The sequence below is a fragment of the Raphanus sativus genome, chromosome 1, assembly GCF_000801105.2.
Source record: "Raphanus sativus cultivar WK10039 chromosome 1, ASM80110v3, whole genome shotgun sequence".
NCBI classification, from domain to species: domain Eukaryota; kingdom Viridiplantae; phylum Streptophyta; class Magnoliopsida; order Brassicales; family Brassicaceae; genus Raphanus; species Raphanus sativus.
In genome coordinates this window covers 25,618,711-25,639,402 of record NC_079511.1, presented here as the reverse complement: position 1 = coordinate 25,639,402, position 20,692 = coordinate 25,618,711, and the positions used below count along the sequence as shown (strand labels likewise).

Here is a 20,692-nt window from a genome sequence, read left to right as displayed (position 1 = left end):
TTAATTTTCATATATACATTAATTATATTAGCTAATTTCATAGCTTTTATTTAAGGAAAGTGCGAGATTGTTTTTGTACATTATTTATCAATTCGATAGTTAGTTTAATAAAAAATGTAATATAAGTTAAGATGGACCAATTTACTTTTCTAAGAATTATATATTTTATATATTATATTTTATATAGTTATTTATTAAATGAAACTTCACAATCATACGGTTCTATGATCATTTATATCGTTTTATAACAAAATATTTAAATCATTGATAACAAAATTTTCAATGTGAAAATTTTAATAAGTTTATAATTTATAAATGTTCTTGAAAACTCATTGAAAGATTTGAAATTAAAATATTTATGTAATCTTATATGGTATATAGTTTAATCTATATATTTATTTGTTTTATTATTAAATGATACTTTTTACTCATATGGTTTTAAAATCATGTGTATCTTTTTATAATAAAAGTGTTAAACCATTGATCATTAATTTTGAACATAATAGTTTAATAGTTTTAGTCATTATTGTCATTTTTTTTTAAATTCAAAATATAACATATACGAAAAATCTAAATTTTAATTTTATAGCTAATTCGATTGTTTAATTTATTTTAATAATATAAAATTAAACAAAAAAATGATGGAGGAGATATAAATTGTTATCAAATATATATTATTAGATACATTCATTGTCATATATATATATTAGTCATTTATGGTAATTTCGTAGGTTTTATTTAAGGAAAAAAAAATAGTAATTATATCTAGCGGAACAATCATAAATGCTTCTATCGTAAATATCATATCATATCATATAGTTTGACCAAAGAATGTATCTAGCGACATATAAAGTCGAATGTATCTAGCGACATATAAAAATCGAATGTGGGTTCAAAATCATGTGTATCTTTTTATAATAAAAATGTTAAACCATTGATCATTAATTTTTAACATAATAATTTTAATAGTTTTAGTCATTTATTGTCATTTTTAAAAAATTCAAAATATAACATATACGAAAAAATCTAAATTTTAATTTTATAGCTAATACAATTATTTAATTTATTTTAATAATATAAAATGAAACTATGGAGGAGATATAAATTGTTATCAAATCTTTATTATTAGAAACATTAATTGTCATATATATATATATATATATATATATATATATATATATTAGTCATTATGGTAATTCCGTAGGTTTTATTTAAGGAAATAAAATAAAATAGTAATTATATCTAGCGGAACAATCATAAATGCTTCTATTATAAATATCATATCATATCATCATATCATATAGTTTGACCAACGAATGTATCTAGCAATATATAAAAATCTAATGTTGACCTACTTATTTTTCAATTGAATGTAATTGACTATCTAATTGAGTGACACCTAAGCATTGGGGTCTTTTTTAATTATTACAAAATTGAGGTTACAATTTTTCAAATGTTTCTCAATTAATATATAGGAGATTTTTTTGGTCAGATATCATCATTGAGAAACAAGCGCTCAAACTACAGAATATAAAAACCATTCTTACACATAAAAAGAAACTAGATTTTTATGTAACAATTTAAAACGTACGAACATAAGTTTGTTATTGCATAATAGCAAACTTTTAACAAGATCAAATGATAACTCAATGTCCCACTCAAAAAGTAAACCTACTGGTAGTAGTTAGTGTTGTTTTTGTTGGTTTCTAACACCAACTTTATACAAATCAGTGACACACAAAGATGTTATTAGTTTCATTACTGGTACTCTAAACTTCCACTTTGGGTTGAAACATAAGAGGTTAAGGTAAAGATGATCATTACAGACCTGCGCTTGGGTCACCGGAGTTTGCTGCTACGACTCCTCCTTGGCCGGAGCTTGCTTCTTCTTCTTCCGGGAAAGCAACAGTTTCGCCATTTAAGTCGTCAACAATCTCGTCGATCTTTTTGAACTGGTATGGCCATTTGCTGTTGTACAGAAACTGCCTCAGATCAAACCTGTTGTCCTCTGGGGAGTAACTCTGCAACAAAAATCACAATGAGTTCTCTCTCGAGACCAGATTTTTAACATGATCACAAAGAGTAGTAGTGTACCTCAGCGTGGTAGGATGGTGTAAGGACAGTCATCTTGTGTCGATTGATCGAATAGTACTTGAAGAAGTACTTCACTTTCTCAGCTACTTCTGCTGGGCTTACCTTTGTTCCCCACTTGTAACATAGATTCTACAGACAAAAAAAGTCAGTTTCAGTGCATATCATGATTTAATGACATTTGTCTGAATATCAGAACTCAAACCTTGAACATGGAAACTGGGCCACACCGGAATATTTTCCTCATTCTTCCATACGACTGAAAGTTCTTCTATGTCATTCCCATGTCAACTTCATCAACCTATTTTTCACAGCTCAAGAATTTTAAATAGATACTTAGTTGGCTTTAGCTATAGGCACGCAAACAGTTTTGTTATTTACCTGAGTATAGTCAGAACGAATGGGCTCAAGCTCGGCTGTTGGTGGAGCAGCTTCTATGTCCGCCAAAGATTGATAACCGAGATTGGTTGCAGCCCATCTTAAGAATTCAATTGTCTAAACAAATTAGTCACAATATATATACATCATCACAGAAAGTAAAACCAGAGGATAACTGTAGGGATACCGCATCTAGATCCACTTGGGAAACAATGACTTCAACGTCCTTGAGTGAAAACTGTGAGCCTTGAGATACAACATGCATGCCCGTTTACAACAATGCATGCATATCCATCTACAAAAGAGTAGATAAAAATAATCACTTAAAATGACAATCTCAATCCTCCAAGGTTCTTTGAATATACCGTAGTATAAGCGGCCACCATCGCATCCCTGTTGATTACTGTACATATAAACCCCACCACGAGTGTGAGTATCCCCCATGAAAGCATTCAAGCGAATATCTAGCTTTCTTAGTTGGTGATGACTCCCACTTGCATTCATGAGGAGGGACTGGACTATATAAACTCTTTATAGTTAAGAGATAAAGAGCCTCAAAGAGAAGGGATCTGTGCTCAACCAACATAGAAGACAAGATTAGCCATGTTCGTTCAAGGGACTAAAATTTGTTCGTAATACTATTCTTCTGCACTGGTCACTGCAAAGGCTACCGGTCATATATTACATTAACCTTTTTTGTAATCTAAAAAAAAGTATTAAATTAACTTCCCCCGAATATTTTTGTATTGAAAGTCTAAACATGACAGCCAAATGATGAATTATTAAATTTAACTTCCCCCGAGTCTTTTCTTTTTCCGTGGAAGTATCTCCACCCTATATAAACGACAGCCAAGGACGTGTATACTCGCTCACATCACCAAAACATTGAAGAATGAAGAAGAGGATGAGACAAGTTGCCGATTAAAAGAAGATGAGAGACAAGTTGCCGAAAAAAAGTGTATACTCACTTACTGGATTTTTAAACTGCATAAAAATCCAGTAAAACACTAGTTACATAAGCTTCACATGCTCTACATAGTTTGAAAACATGTATAACAGACTCCATTTCAAGCACTCAAACCCTGGACCTTCAACTCTTACTCTTACGACACTGTTGCTCTCCAGATTGTAGTAACAAATGTAGAAAGGAGATTTTACTCCATACTTTGGGGAGCACACAACTTCATCTCTATCAGTCACTCCAACAATGTTTCCATAAGAAGCACGTAATGTCCTCCACGGAAGAGACTTTTCATAGACATGCTTTGACCATTCACGTTCCACTAAAACCCACACCACAAAGTGGTCATCATCATTATCAACCGCACCTAGTTTACCCTTGTAGTTTATCAGATTACATGATCTCCATGAGATAAGATCAAATATCTCAGACCTAACATCAAAGCAAACTATCATTTTCTTCTTGTCCACTCTTGTTGGATAATACAAAACACCATTGATGTTGCATTTCCCTTTACTACCAACTTCAGTTTGACCATTAATGCAACATTCTATGTTCCTCCACGATAGATCTCTACCTCCATTCTCTAACGTGAGAACTTGATGCTGAGGATCTTTTTCACCACACACCCATGTTATAGACAAGACCTTGAACTGTTTCTCGATTGGATCATACCCTAAGTAGACTTTTGCCTCATCCACTTTCTTAGTTGTCAGTTTAGGCAAAATCATAGACTCTCCTGTGATGGGATTAGAAACCACCAAGACTATAGAATCATCTCCGACATGTTGTTGACAGAACAATCCATTGACAGGGCCAGACAGTTTCATCCTATCTTTGATGGGCATCCTATGATGAAGAGTGGCTACAAGAGATGATGAACCTTCGTCTGGATTTAGATTTTTAGGCTGAGGTGACGTGTAGAAGAACAACTTTCCTTGATCGACCAAGATGAAAAGGAGCCTCGGTGGATCTGGAGGTTTGGTCGGGAACAACACCTTGTAATATGGACTGCGAATTATCGAACTCCAGAGCTTGGACACGCAGCGACACTTTGCCATAGACTTGGTCGACGACATCTTCGAAAAGATTTTGACGACAAGATCAATAGGGATCTTATCAAAGTACTCTCTGTTGTCTTCCAGAGATCGAACATTGTTTATTTGATCTGGTGCTGTTAGGTTTACCTCCGAGACCTGCAGCTTCTGATTTCTCATCATCCAGGCTGAGTCTTGTGCGGTTAAGTTTAACAAAAGGGTATTTCTCCACGGATCCTTCGGTTTCAGTAAACCCTATCTCTCTATGCTTAATACAAGGAACAGCTTGTGCCTTTATTAGGGCCCAATAAGCTTTTTAAAAAATTGAAGTGAAGATAAGACAGCAAGAAGACGAGTGTGGGAGGGGAATGAATTAAACACTTTTATGGTTGAAATAGTGATGAATATAATTGTGTATTTTTTTGTTCTTGTTAAATTGATTGGAAAGCTAATTTTATTTTATCATGTTTGTTTGGTGAAATTAATAAAAGATCCGTTTGCTGATGCAAATGCTGAGGACGCTGGACACATGTTATATTGTTTACAATGATTTGGTTGGTTGTTGATGCATTCCCATAGTCTGGTACGTGTGGAATGTTTCATTTCTTTGTGCTACATACATTGTCCTCTTATAGTTTTGGTGTTGTGAATTGCTCTAAGTTTCTGAAGCATTATATGTCCTGACAAAAGATGTTTTTTTCGATTTCCACTGCAATCAATACTTTGCTCTTTAAAACAGAAATATGGAGCTTTGATCATGCTCATTGGATAGTAACACTGCTGCGAGTGCAGTAGCATCCTGGTGACATTTTATAATGTCAAGCTTTTCTTTTATTTACAGCAGAAGCTTATTTTAAAGTTCTTGCGGTGCCTACTAGCATTTTTATTTTTATAATATTATGTGTATTTTTGTATGTTGTTGATCCTGATTGTGGATCCAACAAACATTTTGGTTTGGAATAAAATTCTGCGTAAAAAAGATTGAGTGACATCCAAAAACCAAAAACTTCCCATACCGGTTCTTGAACCATTTGCATCAGTACTAAAGATTTAACGTAAACCGTTCAGCATCAGTGTGTTTATCACATTGGATGGTGACGATTGTTGCATGAGATGTTTAATTTTTTTTTGAGGGAGGAGAGATTATATATTGCAAGAACAGAAAGAAAAAAATTGCATTAGATTGAAATGAAAAATACTCAGATGAGACATACAGTATGTTCCAAAGAGCTGGTGAATAATAATACTAAAAGACAGATGGGTCAAGAATCAAAATAAGAAGCTTGCGAAACAAGTAACTTTTCCTTCTTCTCCAGCTAACAACGGTGGTTTTCTTTTCTTTCTTCAAAGCAGGTCGGCGATTTTTGATGGAAGCTCCGCAACAACAACATTGTAGAAGTTCTGAATATCAGTAAGCATTCTCTCATCATCACGAGTCACAAAGTTAATCGCCATACCTTTCCTCCCAAACCTTCCACTTCTTCCAATACGGTGAAGGTAGTTCTCAGGCTGAGTTGGGAGGTCATAGTTGATGACAATAGACACTTGCTGCACATCGATACCACGAGCCAAGAGATCAGTTGTGATGAGAACACGAGAAGAACCAGACCTGAACTCTCTCATGATAATGTCCCTCGTGTTTTGGTCCATGTCTCCGTGAGTGGCCGAGACCGTGTGGTCACGGCTTCTCATTTGGTCTGTTAGCCAGTCCACCTTGCGACGTGTGTTGACGAAGATGACACTCTGAGTGATGGGTACGGTCTCGTAGAGGTCACAGAGAGTTTCGAGCTTCCAGTCTTCTTTCTCCACGTTCACGTAGAACTGCTTGATACCTTCAAGTGTTAGTTCGTCACGTTGCACCAAGATTCTCACTGGTTTGCTCATGAACTTCTTTGTGATCTCGAGAGCTTCCGGTGGCATTGTAGCTGAGAACACTCCTACCTGAATCTTTGGTGGGAGAAGCTGGAATATGTCATATATCTGCAAATTCACCACAAAGAAAAAACATTATAACCAATGTTCAAAAAATAGCTAGGCGGCTTATTAGGCGCGTCCCAAACATTAATATTGTTTATTATTTAGGCGCCTAGATAGATTTTTTTTTTTTGCCGCCTGGTAGGGTGCCTACTTGGTGCCTAGACCAGACTTTTAGAACACTGGTTATAACCAAGTCAAGATCAGAGTTCAAAACTAAAGAGGAAAGATTCAAACCTGATCCTTGAAACCACGGGAGAGCATTTCATCAGCTTCATCAAGAACAAACATCTTGATGCAGTCAGAGGGAAGATATTCCCTTCTGAGCATGTCAAAGACACGACCGGGCGTTCCAACAACAACATGGACACCAGCTTGGAGAATACGCTGATCGTCACGAACACTGGTTCCACCAACACAGACATGAACCTTGACCCCAAGGTAATCTCCTAGAGCACGCATGACCTTTTCAATCTGCTGAGCAAGCTCTCTGGTGGGAGCCAGGACTAGAGCTTGGCACTGGACAAGGGTGATGTCAAGCTGCTGCAAGACACCAGAGCAGAACGTGGCGGTTTTTCCAGTACCGGACTGTGCCTGCTGGATCACATCAAGACCGTTGCAAAAGGGTACGATTCCTCTTTGCTGAATAGCCGAAGGCTTTTCAAAACCTAGAAAAAAATCAAGAGAAGGAGCACAACACATTATGAGATAAAGCTAACAAGAAACAACAACAAAAAAACATGTTAGTAAGATTCATATTAAAAGAAAAAAAAGACCATCTTCTTCACTTACCATAAGCATAGATACCCCTAAGAAGGTTCTCTTGCAAACCCATGGCATCAAAACTCTCATGAACCTCATCATACGAGGTGAAGAACTCATTCTGTCCCTCCAGGCTGCACCTCAAATAGAGATACCAATTAGCCAAATACAACCAAAAGAAAAAAAAAACAAGAGTAGACAAAGTATTAAAAGTACAAATCTTAAAAACTTACACTTCATTGAGCCTTTGGTCAAACTGACGCGTATCAAACTGTTTACCTTCTGGTGCCGATCCTGCCATGACTATAACAAACAGACCGAGCAAAAAAATACAACTTTTAGATTAAAAAAGACAACCAAATAGCTTAAAAAATAACGTACATACAAGCATGTAACATAATAGCCAAACTTCAGAATCCATATAGAGAGGAAAAGAAGCATTAATATCTGAATTAATATATTAATGTCAGGAGAGAAACAAAGCTAATGGTTCATCCAAAATCATAGATACCATCCAAAATCATACATATATCTCTCCATAAAAGCATATAGTAACACAGGTTATGACCAAGTACAGATATAAAGGGTGTTTCAGCCACTAGTTTATTCATGTAACGTTGACCCACGACAAAGTATGGGTTTACACGAACCAATCACAGAGAGAGAAAAATTGGAAAAAAAAAAACAGATATTTCCAAACCTTGAGGTTGAGTAAGAGCAAAAGTGAAAGATTTTCTTAAGAGTGATTGAAATATTCTTCGTTGTTCGGATTTGAAACCGAATGGGAAGAGAAAGAGCGATTTCGAAGGAGACAGAGAGCAATAAAATTTTGAGTTGGAATGAGAGGGGTGTTAGACAACACATTATATAGTCCCCTCCAGGGCCGGCTTAACGTTTTCTTTTGTTAACAGTCTGGGGCCTAGGCAAAACTTTTTTTTTACCCTTTAATATTTATGTTTATTTAGGGTTTTCAATTTTTTTCTTGTTTCTATAATTTAGTCAGTAATATTTTTTTTATTTTGTGAAGAAAACAAACAATATATACACACATAAAATAGTTTTGGACCCCTTTTCAATTTTGTTTATAACTGTTTTTTTTTTGTTTTTTATGTAAAAACGTATTTATAAAAAAATTGAACCCCTTAATTAATGATTTATGGAGGATTCAGATTTGAACCAAAGGTGGTCGCAGTGTTTGGCCCCCTAATTAACCGGCACTATCCTTTTTTTTTCTTTCTCTACGGTGGTCTTTAGAGTTTCTTCTTTGACATTGTTCTCTTTTCTTTTTCTTTTTTCTTTTTTGTCACTAAAAAAGAAAAGGAGAACAATGCCAAAATAATTAATATATATTTATTCAGTGGAAATATATATGACTATTTAATAATATTTCGTATTATATTTTATGAGAAAAACAATTAATATATATTTATGAATTGAACTAGACCATATTTTACATTATGACAAAGCCATTGTTTTCAGATTTTGTATTAACTAAATTGTTTTTTGTTGTTAAAATATTGACATGTGGATCTATTTTATTCTTTTCATATTTGAAGAAATTTATGTAGTATATTTTCTTCTATAATTTTGATCATAATATTTTAGACATATTTTTATTTATTATTCCATTTTTAATATTTTTATTAGTTTTTTTTATTTTGTTAACGAAGTATTTTCAAACAGAAACAAATTAGTTACAATACTTTTTGTTTATTAAATCAAAAACTTTGCAATTCTTTGAGGTTTTGTGACACATCATTATGTGTAATGTTAGTATTCTTACTACCATCACACACATCTATCAAGAGCATGTTAGGATTTAATTGTAATAAGGATTTAATTCTTCCCTTCATTCTTAATTTAACACATTTCTATTACAGTTGTTATTTGTAACTAATTAAATTTGGTGAATGATAGATATTAAAGACTTCTGTAAAAGTAGAAAGAAATCTTTTATGAGGAAAAGTAATGTAGACTTTGAGAGAAAACAATTAAAACTTGATGAAAAAGCAATCAAAACTTGATGAGAAAGTCATCAAAACTTGATGAGAAAGTTTGGTCACTCACCCCAAATATAGTAAAAAGAAACAAAAAAAAAATCTTTATGAATTGAATGAACTACATTACAAAGTCAATGTTTTCAGATTTTGTACTAATTAAATTGATTTTTTTGGTTAACTTATTGACATGTTGATCTGTTTTATTTTTTCATATTTGAAGAAATTTATGAAGTAATATTTTCTTCTATAATTCTGATGAAAATAAATTAAACAAATGTTCATTTCTTATCATTCAATTTTTTAAACATTTTCTTCTTAGTTTGTTGTTTTTTTTAACAAAGTTACACGTTATTTTTCAAACAGAAATAGATAATTATAATATTCTTTGTTTATTGAATTAAATTTCTTTTAGAAATCATCTCTCCCTGCAACTTTTTGAGGTTTTATGGCATATCATTCTGTGTAATATTAGTTTTCCAACTACCATCACAAACAGCTAATCAAGAGCACACAAAAACACAAAGATGGATGATAAATCACTTATCCACGTCTCTTACTCAACAACTGGTCCGCATATCTAAAACTGAACCAAACCAGAAAGTAACGCTATTTACTTGAGTGGTTTACTGGTTTTACAATTGTGGTCAACTACTAAAAGTTCGAGTAGGAGATGGAAAAAATCACTGATCCACTCCGAATGCAAGAACCCAGAAATATCGAAACTTGCAGAAGTAAATATTTAAGTTTTATTTTTCAATTGAAAAAATAACCTCAAACGATTTACATTGGAAGTCGTCTAATTATAATAAAATATTGAGTTTTCTTTCGAACCACTTACAAGTAAGTAGTCCAAGAATTTCTGTCATAATCTAGTCAAATGCAAAACTAAAATCATAGACGACTTATTGGAAAGTTTTTTCTGATATTTTTTGAGTTTTTTTTGTTAACAAAGAAAAGTGAACGATTTCCATAGAAGTCGTCTCTTAAAACATATATAAAAGTCAATTGCAAAACTAACTTCTGCATTGACCAGAAGACTTCCGTGTAAGTTTTTTACTGCCAGAAGACTTACACGGAAGTCGTCTAACGAACATATCTGAAAAAAAAAACTGATTTCATAAATTCAACCAGTGAGATAACTTGTTTAGTACACATAAGTCTTCTTCAAGCACCCGAAGTCTCAATGGCTCTATGAACTATAAAAAAATAGAATCAAAATCTTGAATTTTTTGGATGAACATGGAGAGAAAGTGAAAGAAATTTTTATTTTAGTTCATAAGAATTGAGAAAGAAAAATATAATCGATTTGAGGTGCATTAAGAGTTTCAATTTGGTTGTTCATGGTGGTTGGTTTATTGATGACAATGATAATCTTATAAATATTTGAAAATGATGAGGTTCAGAGAGTAAAAAAAACCATTTTGAAAATGAAAAAAAAATTAATGACATTTTTGTGGATAATATGAATTTGTAAGGTATATAAGAAAAATGAAATTTCAAAAAAAAAAAGCATAGGTTAGTTTTGTGTTTAAATTTTGAGTTTTGAGTAAATTTTGGAAACAGCTATCAAATCAAATTTTTGTGGTACCTCTCGTATTATTTCTTGCAATTGATCAAATTAAAAACAATAATAACAGTTTTAACTTGAATCAAATGTAATCATATATATTCTTGACGTGATGATAATAATATCGTAAGAAGAGAACATGATGGTAGATTATTTACGGAGAACTTATTTCTACAACCTTAGAGGTAGGCCTGGGCACGGATCGGATATTCGGGTTTTTGAAGGTATTTGTGATTTGCTTCGAATGTTACGGATATCTGATTTTTCGATTTGCTTTGCTTCGGAAAAATACGGATATTCGGAAAAACGGATATCCGGAAAATAAATAGATATTTGCGGATATTCGCGGATACTTACGGATCTCTCATTTGTTTTGATTAATACAAATAATCTTAAAAATTTGATACAAATTTGTTTTGTAAAATATATTTTTTGCATGATATAAAAGATAAAAATTAAAAAAAGCAATGAATCTTCATATTTTGTAAATTTTTAAACTTAGTTAAAATTATAATAACACAAAACTTAAAAAAAAATTATAATTATCGTAAATATTTTCTCTTCTTTTTATGTAATACTTTTATATAAGTAATAATATGAATAGAATCTATCAAATAATATATTAGAATAATAATTATATAATTTTATACATTTAGAACTTTAAATATAATCAAAATATACATGTATTTATATATTGACGGATCGGATCGGATATTCGCTTCCCAAAATTTTAATATTTGTGATTTGCTTCGATTTTGACGGATATTGAATTTTAGTATTTGCTTTGCTTCGAAAGCTTACGGATATTCGGAATTTTCGAATCGAATAGCAACGGATAACGAATCGAATCAAATTTAACGGATAAAATGCCCAGCCCTACTTAGAGGTTTACCAACTGATTGTTCAAATAACTCCTAATTTATATGTGTCATGATTAGTAATGGAGTAGAGAAGAAGACAATTTCAATTGGTAGAAGAAACTGTCTCTTTGTCTGTAATTTTTATGTCCTTTAACTCCTTATTAAAGAGAGAGAGAGAGAAAGAGATTTTAGCCTTGCAATAATCGAAAAGCTCATCAAAATAAACACCGTTTCCATCATTGATTGTTGGTATAGTCTTAATGATCAAATCAGCATCAGAATACCTTTACAAAGAACGAAAAAAAAAAGAAGAGAGCGGGAAGGAATCTGTTCAAAAGCGTAGAGAGACAAAACCCAGGGGCAGTAGCATCATCATCTGAAGAAGACGAAGAACTTGCAGGATCATCCATTGCCACTGAGAAAAAATGATTGAACTTTCGCATGAGGAGAAAGAAAACGCAAATATCGTATTTATTATATAAGCATTTCAGACAGGGCCGTTACAGGGCTATTAATGGGCCTATATCAAGTACGATAAGAAAAAAGGTCAAATCGTAGTCAACTTTTAAACTCGACCGTAGGATGATAAAGCCGCCCTACTCACCAGTCACTGGCTCGGATCACAGATTCTCTTCTTCTCGGTAAATCAGAAGAAATCTTTACCTTACCTGAGAGAGAGAGAAACAAAATTAAAAATAAAAACCCTAACAGTCATCGCTCGTACCAACAGAAGAAAAAAAAAAAAACATTCTTCGTCCTTCCTTCCAAAGCGCACACACAGGGAAAGAGAAATCGGATCGGCTTTAAAAGCAGACTCCGATAAATGGCTTACGCGTCACGTATCCTCAATCAGTCCAACAAGGTTACTCTTTTCTCAATTCCATTTTCACATTCCTTATTGTGTTGTCTGCTTGCGAAATTGAATTTGTATTTGAATTGAATTCTGCGTTCATCTTATTTTGTAACGGTTTTTGTTTTTTCTTTTTTAATATATAGTTGAAGGATGTTTCCATTTTATTGAGGAGAGGGCACGCTGCATCAATCCGCTACTTCTCCAGCACTAATAGGGCTCCTCTGAACAGAGATGGTAATGTTTTGAAAATTTTGTCCACATTTACCTTTGTGTTGGGCTCTTTAAGACTCTCTGCTTGTGGTTTCTTTTTATTGGTCTTCAGATGCTTCCGGTGCCCGTCCTGGCTTCTCACCTGTGGAGAGGATGACCAAGTGTAGCACAGACATAGTTAGTCCTTACTGTTGTTCTCTGTAGTTCTGTCTTTCTCTTTGAGCCTATATTAAACTGTAGAGATTTATTCGGTCTTTGTATAGGTGCCATTGTCTATTAGTTTTTCAACACTAAGCAGTACAATGGGAAGGCCAAGACTTGGACAAGACTTTTCATGGTTTCATCTCTTACCCTTACTCTTATGTTGAACATGTGCATTAGCCTTTTTTGCCTACTTGTATTCTTATCTTTTTGTCCTAACTATTAGCTTCTCTTTTTTTTTTTTTCCGGCATGCCAGTTCGATGAAATCAGTTAGAGGATTTTCGTCGGGTTCAGGTAGTTTCCACCTTCTTCTAATATACATCTTTGCCTTCTCTAATTTATCTCTCTTGCATTGCCATTCACCTGGTTTTACATAAGCGATATCGAATTTATAATTGTCCTTGAAAAAAGTCATTCCGTTGAAATGCTAATTATGTAACTTTGATAATGTTTTAAGGGCTTCACTGCAAACTCCATCCTAAGATAGTTGTGTAGTGCTTAATGGTGTTGTGCTTTACATTGGCTCATTTTTTACCTAAATTTCTGAAAATTTGTTTCAGATCTGCCTGCCCACCAAGAGATTGGGATGCCTTCTCTCTCGCCAACGATGACCGAGGCATGGACCTCCTTTTACCTCTTGATCAAAACTTATGTCCGTTTGTCTATATGTTCTAATAAGCCACCTTTTCTGATTTTCAGGGTAACATTGCCAGGTGGCTGAAAAAAGAAGGTGATAAAGTTGCTCCTGGTGAAGTACTCTGTGAAGTTGAAACTGTAATGCTTATCTAGATTGTACCCATCTTGTATTTTTATATCCATGTTGAGAAATAACTCTTAACTATGTTCTGTGCTTTAGGACAAAGCAACCGTCGAAATGGAATGCATGGAAGAGGGATATCTCGCTAAAATTGTTAAGGCGGAGGGGTCAAAAGAAATTCAAGTCGGAGAGGTATGAAACTTTTCTGGTTTCTGTACAGTTATGTAATTATCAGCCTTTCTTGATTTTTGGGATCCATTTGTGGGAATGTGCACATGTTTAAATCATGTAAAATGTATTTTGCCTTCAAGTAGGTAATTGCTATTACAGTCGAAGATGAAGAGGACATTGGAAAGTTCAAAGACTACATCCCATCATCGCCTGCTGATGCAACTCCTCCTAAGGAAGAACCAGCTCCTCCTAAAACAGAACCAGCTCCTCCCCCACCAAAGGAAGAGAAGGCATCGCCTTCGGAACCAAAGACGTCCAAGCCTAGCCCACCTCCCACGGGAGATCGTGTTTTTGCTAGCCCTCTTGCAAGAAAGTTGGCTGAAGACAGTAATGTTAGTTTTCACAACGTCTAGGATATTATTTTTTTTCTTAATCTTCATGCTGGTTTATCTTCTCATTTTCTTTAAAATATACTTCAGGTGCCTCTTTCAAGCATCAAAGGCACAGGTCCTGAAGGAAGGATAGTGAAGGCTGATATCGAGGATTATTTAGGTATTAGTAACTCCTTGGCGCTTCCTTTTTCTTTCAGACCTTTCTTGCCTCTGTTTTACATTATTTCATGTATTATTTTGTCCTAATGGATCTTCTAATGGTTTCAGCGTCAGGTGGTAAAGAAGCTACTGCGAAGCAATCCAAGGCCACTGATTCTAAGGTTCCAGCTTTGGACTATGTTGACATCCCTCATTCCCAGATACGAAAGGTAAAAGCTTTTTGTAATCCTTGCGCAGTTAGTAACAAGTTACAAGAGGATCAAGGGTTCTGAAAAACTCTTTTTGACTGTATAATTATGACAGGTCACAGCCTCACGTTTGACATTCTCCAAGCAAACTATCCCTCACTATTACCTAACTGTTGATGCATGTGTTGACAAACTTATGGGGTAAGTATTAAGTTTCCGATGATTTATGTTTAGTCGTTGTCAATGAGTAAGCTTGACAAATCGGTTTTTGTATATGCAGTCTCAGGAGTCAACTCAATTCGTTCCAAGAAGCTTCTGGTGGGAAACGGATATCTGTCAATGATCTTGTTGTTAAGGTACATCTTACGTCTGTATACTAGCAATCAAGCCAATAGATCTTCTGAAATAACTTGTCGTCTGCATTTGTTTCAGGCTGCTGCGTTAGCTCTCAGGAAAGTTCCTCAATGCAATAGTTCGTGGACTGATGATTACATCCGCCAGTAAGTACATCGATGACAAACTTTTGAATATCTTTGGCTTAGCAGACATCTTAACCATTTTCTCTTGTAGGTTCAGAAACGTAAACATCAACGTGGCAGTGCAGACAGAAAATGGGCTGTATGTTCCTGTGGTGAAGGTGTGCAAAACACACTCAATATAACCACCGTTCACTGCTGCACACATTTCAGATTGCTTAATTATATCAATTGCTTGATTCTAGGACGCAGACAAGAAAGGTCTGTCCACAATTGGAGAAGAAGTTCGGTCATTGGCTCAAAAAGCAAAAGAGAACAGCTTAAAGCCAGAAGATTATGAGGTAAGAGAGTTCACTCACATACTCACTGATTATATCCATCTTTCGGAAAAAAAGACAGCTGATAATAATGTCTTCTTTCACAGGGAGGGACATTTACAGTGTCTAACTTGGGAGGACCTTTTGGAATCAAGCAGTTCTGTGCAGTGGTAAATCCCCCTCAAGCAGCCATTCTAGCTGTTGGATCTGGTTAGCTCTCTCTCTCTCTCTCTCTCTCATAACAGAAGAGTGCACATGTTACTATCTTCCCGAAGATCCAATAACTGATTGATGTAATGTATCTTAATCAGCTGAGAAGAGAGTTGTTCCTGGTAACGGCCCAGATGAATTCAACTTTGCTTCTTACATGCCTGTAACACTGAGCTGTGACCATCGCGTAGTAGACGGTAAAGTTTATCTATCATCATACATTCAAAATGAAATAGTTAAACCGAGTCTAATCATCTGCTATCTGCAGGTGCCATTGGAGCTGAATGGTTGAAAGCATTCAAAGGCTACATTGAGAACCCTGAATCCATGTTGCTTTAAGGGAGAAGGAACTACACAATGACCAAAACACGTCAAAGCTCATAGGAGTCTCTGATCCCTCATTTCTTTGTTTTAAACACTATGTACCAATTTAATTTCGCTGTGTTTTTTTGTACCAATAAATATGGAGGGTTCTAATTGATCATGGGGGATGGGTAAAATAAAACCCCATTGTTTATTTTGTTAATCGAAATAATATTTTGAGTTTTATGAATCAATAAAAGATAAAACCTCTAAGAGACCATACATTGTTCTTCTTTTGTTACTCTTTTAAGTACAGCAGGCGGTCATGTCTAACAATCGAGCTTGTTACTGTCTACAAACATATCCCGAAAACTCTCAAGTTTGAGCATTGTTTGAAGCTCATGAGTTGCATCACTTTATCAGCAAAATAGATCAAACACATGCAGCAATCATTATCATCGGCTTTGGTGAGCAAGTACCTCCCTGGAGACGTCAAGAATAAAGATGTGAAGCTCCTTAAGTAATCAGCTGTACAAGAGTATCTTGTCTTGCCAATAATGTTATGCATTTCACGATAAACGCTACCCTTCTCCCCAGTGTTTCTCTCACCCGCTCAAAAGAACTTTCTAGATCTCTCTCTCTCTCTATGACATTAAGGTATGTACCGTACTTGCTTTCTTTTCTGCGCTCCTTATATACTCTGCTCTATTGGATAGATTCGCTGACCACTTGACCTTACAGCTCACGAATCTCCAACAACCTTGCACATGGCTTTTTTCTTCACTTTTCTTGTGTGATAAGCAAAAACGCAGAGCATCAGCTTCTTAGACCTTATCCGAAGATGAATCTCCTTCTAGACCTCCACATAATCATATGTCTCGGCCCAATCCTTCTATCTTCAGCCGAAACCCAAACCCGGAAATACTAAACCATACACGAAAAATCTCCATCTTGTTTTTCAATTTCTGACCGAACAAAAAAAAAGTTTTCCAGCTCCTTTCTCTCTCTTCCAACAATTTACCTTGTCAAAAGAACAAACCCTAGATTGACGAATCAACCTAGCTCGAGTCGCTGAGAACCCTAAGACGACTTCTTCCTTCTTCAAACTTCTTTACCATTGATATAATTTTCATATGTATACATACAATAAAATGTCATGTCGGTTTCGGTTTGTATAGATTACAAATCTTGAATATGAAGACTGTTTTGTTTAATATTTTCAGCATAAACTACATAGTGAAACATGGGTTTGCCACTAATCACGAATATTGTACTAATAATCTTAAGAAAATATAGCTAAAATGCGAAATTTTTAATGTTATACTAGGTAGATATCCGTGATTCTGCGGGTCTGAATGTTTTGTAACAATATATTTATTGTAATTTTTTAAATATGTTTTTATCATTATCTGTTTTTTGTTAAATATTTTTGTAAGTTTTTTCTTTTTGAAAAAGATAAATATGACTATTTTTAATATTTTTTATTGATAATTATATTAAATTTGTTATATATAATGTTCATGATTAAGTTTTTAATAAAATTACTTAATTTTTGAAGGTATGTAATATTTAAACTTTTGACTTTTAAATAACTTGTAGCTAAAAGTTTTATGTCTTTAATAAGTTTTAAAAATTAAAACAATATAATTGTTAGTACATTCAATACATATTCATAACCAACATCATAGTAATATAAAACTACTATATCAATTCTATAAATTATTTTTGAAATATTTTATATAGTTTATAAATACTTAATTGCTAAAAAAGATTTTATGAAGCATTGTATATACTATATAAATAACATATTTAATTACCATAAATTAGTATGTGCAATATATTTAGGTCGTTTGAATACAGATAAAAGGTTGTTCTTGACTGATTTTCGCACTCATAAAGGAAATAAACGGTTTACAAAAATTGTGTGATTGTATTTTAGAAATCATATTATATAAATAAAATATAGTGTATTAAATTTGTTTTGCTGTAATTGAAAGATATAGTCAAACAAATATATTCAAAATAAATAAAACATTTCAATAATACTACCTAATTATGAACTATTTTTAGTCAATAGAACATATATCAGTCTGTGTTATTTAATTATTTTATGTAATTATCTAAGAAAATAGTTAGATATATAAAAAAATATTTCTATTACTTTGAAAAATATATATTTTGTATTGTTAAAATTATGAATCACATTTTATACAAATACATATATATATATATATATATATATATATCATCTAAGAAAATATAGATATAAATAAATATTTTATTACTTTAACAGTATATTTTATGTTATTTAAAAATATTTTTAAATTTAATTTTCTATTTTGTGGATTTCTTTTTTAATGAAATCATATTGTATATACATATATTTTCGGTTTTGAATTTTTTCTTAAACTTTATAAATGTTAATGTTACCTTTTTATTATATATGTTATTTGAAAAAAATTTAAAAAGAAATTAAATAAAAATTTAATAATAGTATTTAAATGTAATAATTTTAATTCATTAAAGATATCAATGTAATCAATCATTATAAGAATTAACGTGAGCGCGGCACGTAGGAAAGTGATTTCTCAAATAATATTATATATATATTTTTGGTCCATTAGAAGATTTGGAAAGGAGATCCACCTGTGAATTGTATCTTTTCTTAGAGATTAGCTTGGACTTTGGTCCGATATACTTTCAGATTAAACAAAAGATATCCTAGATTAAAAAAAACTAGCACAATAAAACAAGGATATTAACACTAATGATTCATCTATTATGGAAACCAAATCCCTCTCGTTAAAATTCAATATCGTCACATGATTCTGTAGATTTGACCATATCTTTTTTTATGGGAGTTTAAAATTTTCCAAAGGTTCATCGAATTTTCATTCCATGATCTCGTGTTAAATCATTTCGAAGATGGAAATATATATTCTATTAAAATAGAAAGTTATGATTTCTTTCATCTGTGATATTTTTATATGGATCATTTTTTAGAAAAATCATTTTATTAAAATAGAAGTCATGACTTCTTTTATGCGTGATATTTTTATTTGGACCTTCTTTTAAAAAAATTATTAAATGTATTTCCTTTATGCTAATATTATATCATCTTTTTAACTACTTTAATACTTTTGAGAAACTAAATACTTTAATCATAATATTTTTTGATATTTTTATTTTTTAAAGTATATATTTTAAAAATTCTAAAAAATTGAAAAGATTATAATAAGATCTTAATTGTAAAAATTGAATATAATACTTTCAAAAATTTCGTAATTGATAGTGAAATGTTTTCAGTTATATTTTATAAAATGAAAAGAATACAATTCTATCCTATTTTGTCCATTTTATAAGAATATCTATCATTTTAAAATAAACCATTATATTGAACTAAATATGATAAAAATATTTTAAATTAATAAGTTATTTTATTTTCATAAATACAAACCTTATTCTAAAAATATAATATTTTAGTAGAAGGGTTTAACATTAATAAACTATATAATACATGTATGAAAAATTAATTTATCTTAAACTTTTATATATATAGAGTAGTTATTATACAAAAAAATAAGCAAAAAAATTGCGAAAGGAAATCTAGCGCTTTGAATTATAGGTCGGGATCGTAATATATTAAATACAAAATAATTTTTAAATATTATGTTTCATTCATAAAAATTGGTTTAGTAATCAATATCAAATTCAATAGGACAAATTAAATACATAATAAAAAGAAACACATATATATGATGATGATTTAAAATAATTAATTAATTAAAAGCATTAAAACTATACAATTATTGTATTGAAATAATTATATAAACAGTTATATTTATGAGTAACCTTAAAAATTTACTAATCATGTAAAACAAATATATATATATATATATTTAATATACTAACAAATTTACTAACAAAATCTAGTTATACTTTAAAAAATTGGAATTATTCTTTTTTTTTGTGATTGGAAATATTATATTCTATATATATATATTATATACGGTCAGCTAATTCTTTTTTGGTACGATTGTTAAGATTCCAAGGCAATATATATAGGCATGTGCTTCCTTCTTCTAACATCTAAAACTCATAGCATCAAAACTTATATCATTCAAAGAATGGCTTTGACAAAGTTTCAACTTGCTGCCCTTTTCGTCTCATGTTTTCTCCTGTATGCTTCTCAATCAAAGGGTAAACCTTTTTTCTTCTTATTTTCAGTTCAATACCATTTTGCTCTTGAATATTTGGTACACCATTTTGCTCTTGAATATTTGGTACACCATTTTGCTCTTGAATATTTTCAGTTCAATACCATTTTGCTCTTGAATGTTTGCTACATAGTCTTCAAAAAAAAAAAATTGCTACACACGTTTCCAGTACAAGTTTTTTCTTAATATAAAAACATCAAGAAAAAGAGCAAACGTCTTCTTCGGTTCCGAGCCTCACTATATTTAGAAAAAATGTCCACAAAAATATGTAATTTCATGTAACCTAAAACGTATAAATATAATAATACTGGTTGTTTTTTTTGGCAAATGATAGCATTGAACACAAAACAAATCGGACCTGGAGACGAGTGTACCTACAGAGGCTCGTGCATGTTCAGCCAGGAATGTGGGAGTCGATGTGGACCGCCTGAATTCCCATCTGGAACTCTTGGTTTATGCATGGCCAGTCAAGATGGTTCTGAATATCTATGTTGTTGTACTCCCTATAGTAAACATTAGTTATAACTTTTTCTTTTGCTTAAATTTGGAACATTAGTTATAACTTTGGTTGGATTATCATTACGAAAAATTTAAAGGAAAAGTGAAT

The 20,692-nt window shown here is 32.4% G+C and overlaps 4 protein-coding genes and 1 non-coding gene across 5 annotated transcripts; 2 read left to right on the top strand and 3 right to left on the bottom strand.

The window, feature by feature from the left end:
- Positions 1 to 3,480: 3,480 nt before the first annotated feature.
- Positions 3,481 to 4,560, bottom strand: LOC108849887 (putative F-box protein At1g55070). The gene has a single exon (XM_018623498.2). It carries the CDS (start codon positions 4,507 to 4,509, stop codon positions 3,481 to 3,483), a length of 1,029 nt encoding a protein of 342 aa, XP_018479000.2. The 5' UTR covers positions 4,510 to 4,560.
- Positions 4,561 to 5,628: 1,068 nt separating this feature from the next.
- LOC108853607 (eukaryotic initiation factor 4A-1-like) lies at positions 5,629 to 8,061 on the bottom strand. Its single transcript, XM_018627020.2, has 5 exons — positions 7,904 to 8,061; positions 7,437 to 7,506; positions 7,234 to 7,337; positions 6,679 to 7,109; positions 5,629 to 6,447 (listed from the first exon to the last, which is right to left on the bottom strand). Exons 2-5 carry the CDS (start codon positions 7,502 to 7,504, stop codon positions 5,812 to 5,814), a joined length of 1,239 nt encoding a protein of 412 aa, XP_018482522.2. The 5' UTR covers positions 7,505 to 7,506; positions 7,904 to 8,061; the 3' UTR covers positions 5,629 to 5,811.
- On the bottom strand, positions 7,591 to 7,706 carry LOC130497851 (small nucleolar RNA snoR98). Its single transcript, XR_008936873.1, has one exon. It is a non-coding gene; the product is annotated as a small nucleolar RNA snoR98 (small nucleolar RNA).
- Positions 8,062 to 12,252: 4,191 nt separating the features above from the next.
- Positions 12,253 to 16,148, top strand: LOC108852020 (dihydrolipoyllysine-residue acetyltransferase component 3 of pyruvate dehydrogenase complex, mitochondrial). The gene is made up of 19 exons (XM_018625538.2): positions 12,253 to 12,492; positions 12,627 to 12,717; positions 12,806 to 12,870; positions 12,957 to 13,030; positions 13,152 to 13,189; positions 13,456 to 13,511; positions 13,595 to 13,669; positions 13,752 to 13,844; positions 13,967 to 14,215; positions 14,303 to 14,375; positions 14,483 to 14,583; positions 14,678 to 14,763; positions 14,843 to 14,918; positions 14,995 to 15,062; positions 15,133 to 15,199; positions 15,284 to 15,379; positions 15,463 to 15,565; positions 15,667 to 15,762; positions 15,834 to 16,148. Exons 1-19 carry the CDS (start codon positions 12,454 to 12,456, stop codon positions 15,902 to 15,904), a joined length of 1,617 nt encoding a protein of 538 aa, XP_018481040.2. The 5' UTR covers positions 12,253 to 12,453; the 3' UTR covers positions 15,905 to 16,148.
- A 3,775-nt stretch (positions 16,149 to 19,923) lies between these two features.
- LOC108849855 (defensin-like protein 275) lies at positions 19,924 to 20,683 on the top strand. Its single transcript, XM_018623471.2, has 2 exons — positions 19,924 to 20,068; positions 20,420 to 20,683. The coding sequence occupies exons 1-2, from the start codon at positions 19,936 to 19,938 to the stop codon at positions 20,602 to 20,604; spliced, it is 318 nt and encodes a 105-aa protein (XP_018478973.2). The 5' UTR covers positions 19,924 to 19,935; the 3' UTR covers positions 20,605 to 20,683.
- The last annotated feature ends 9 nt before the right edge of the window (positions 20,684 to 20,692 follow it).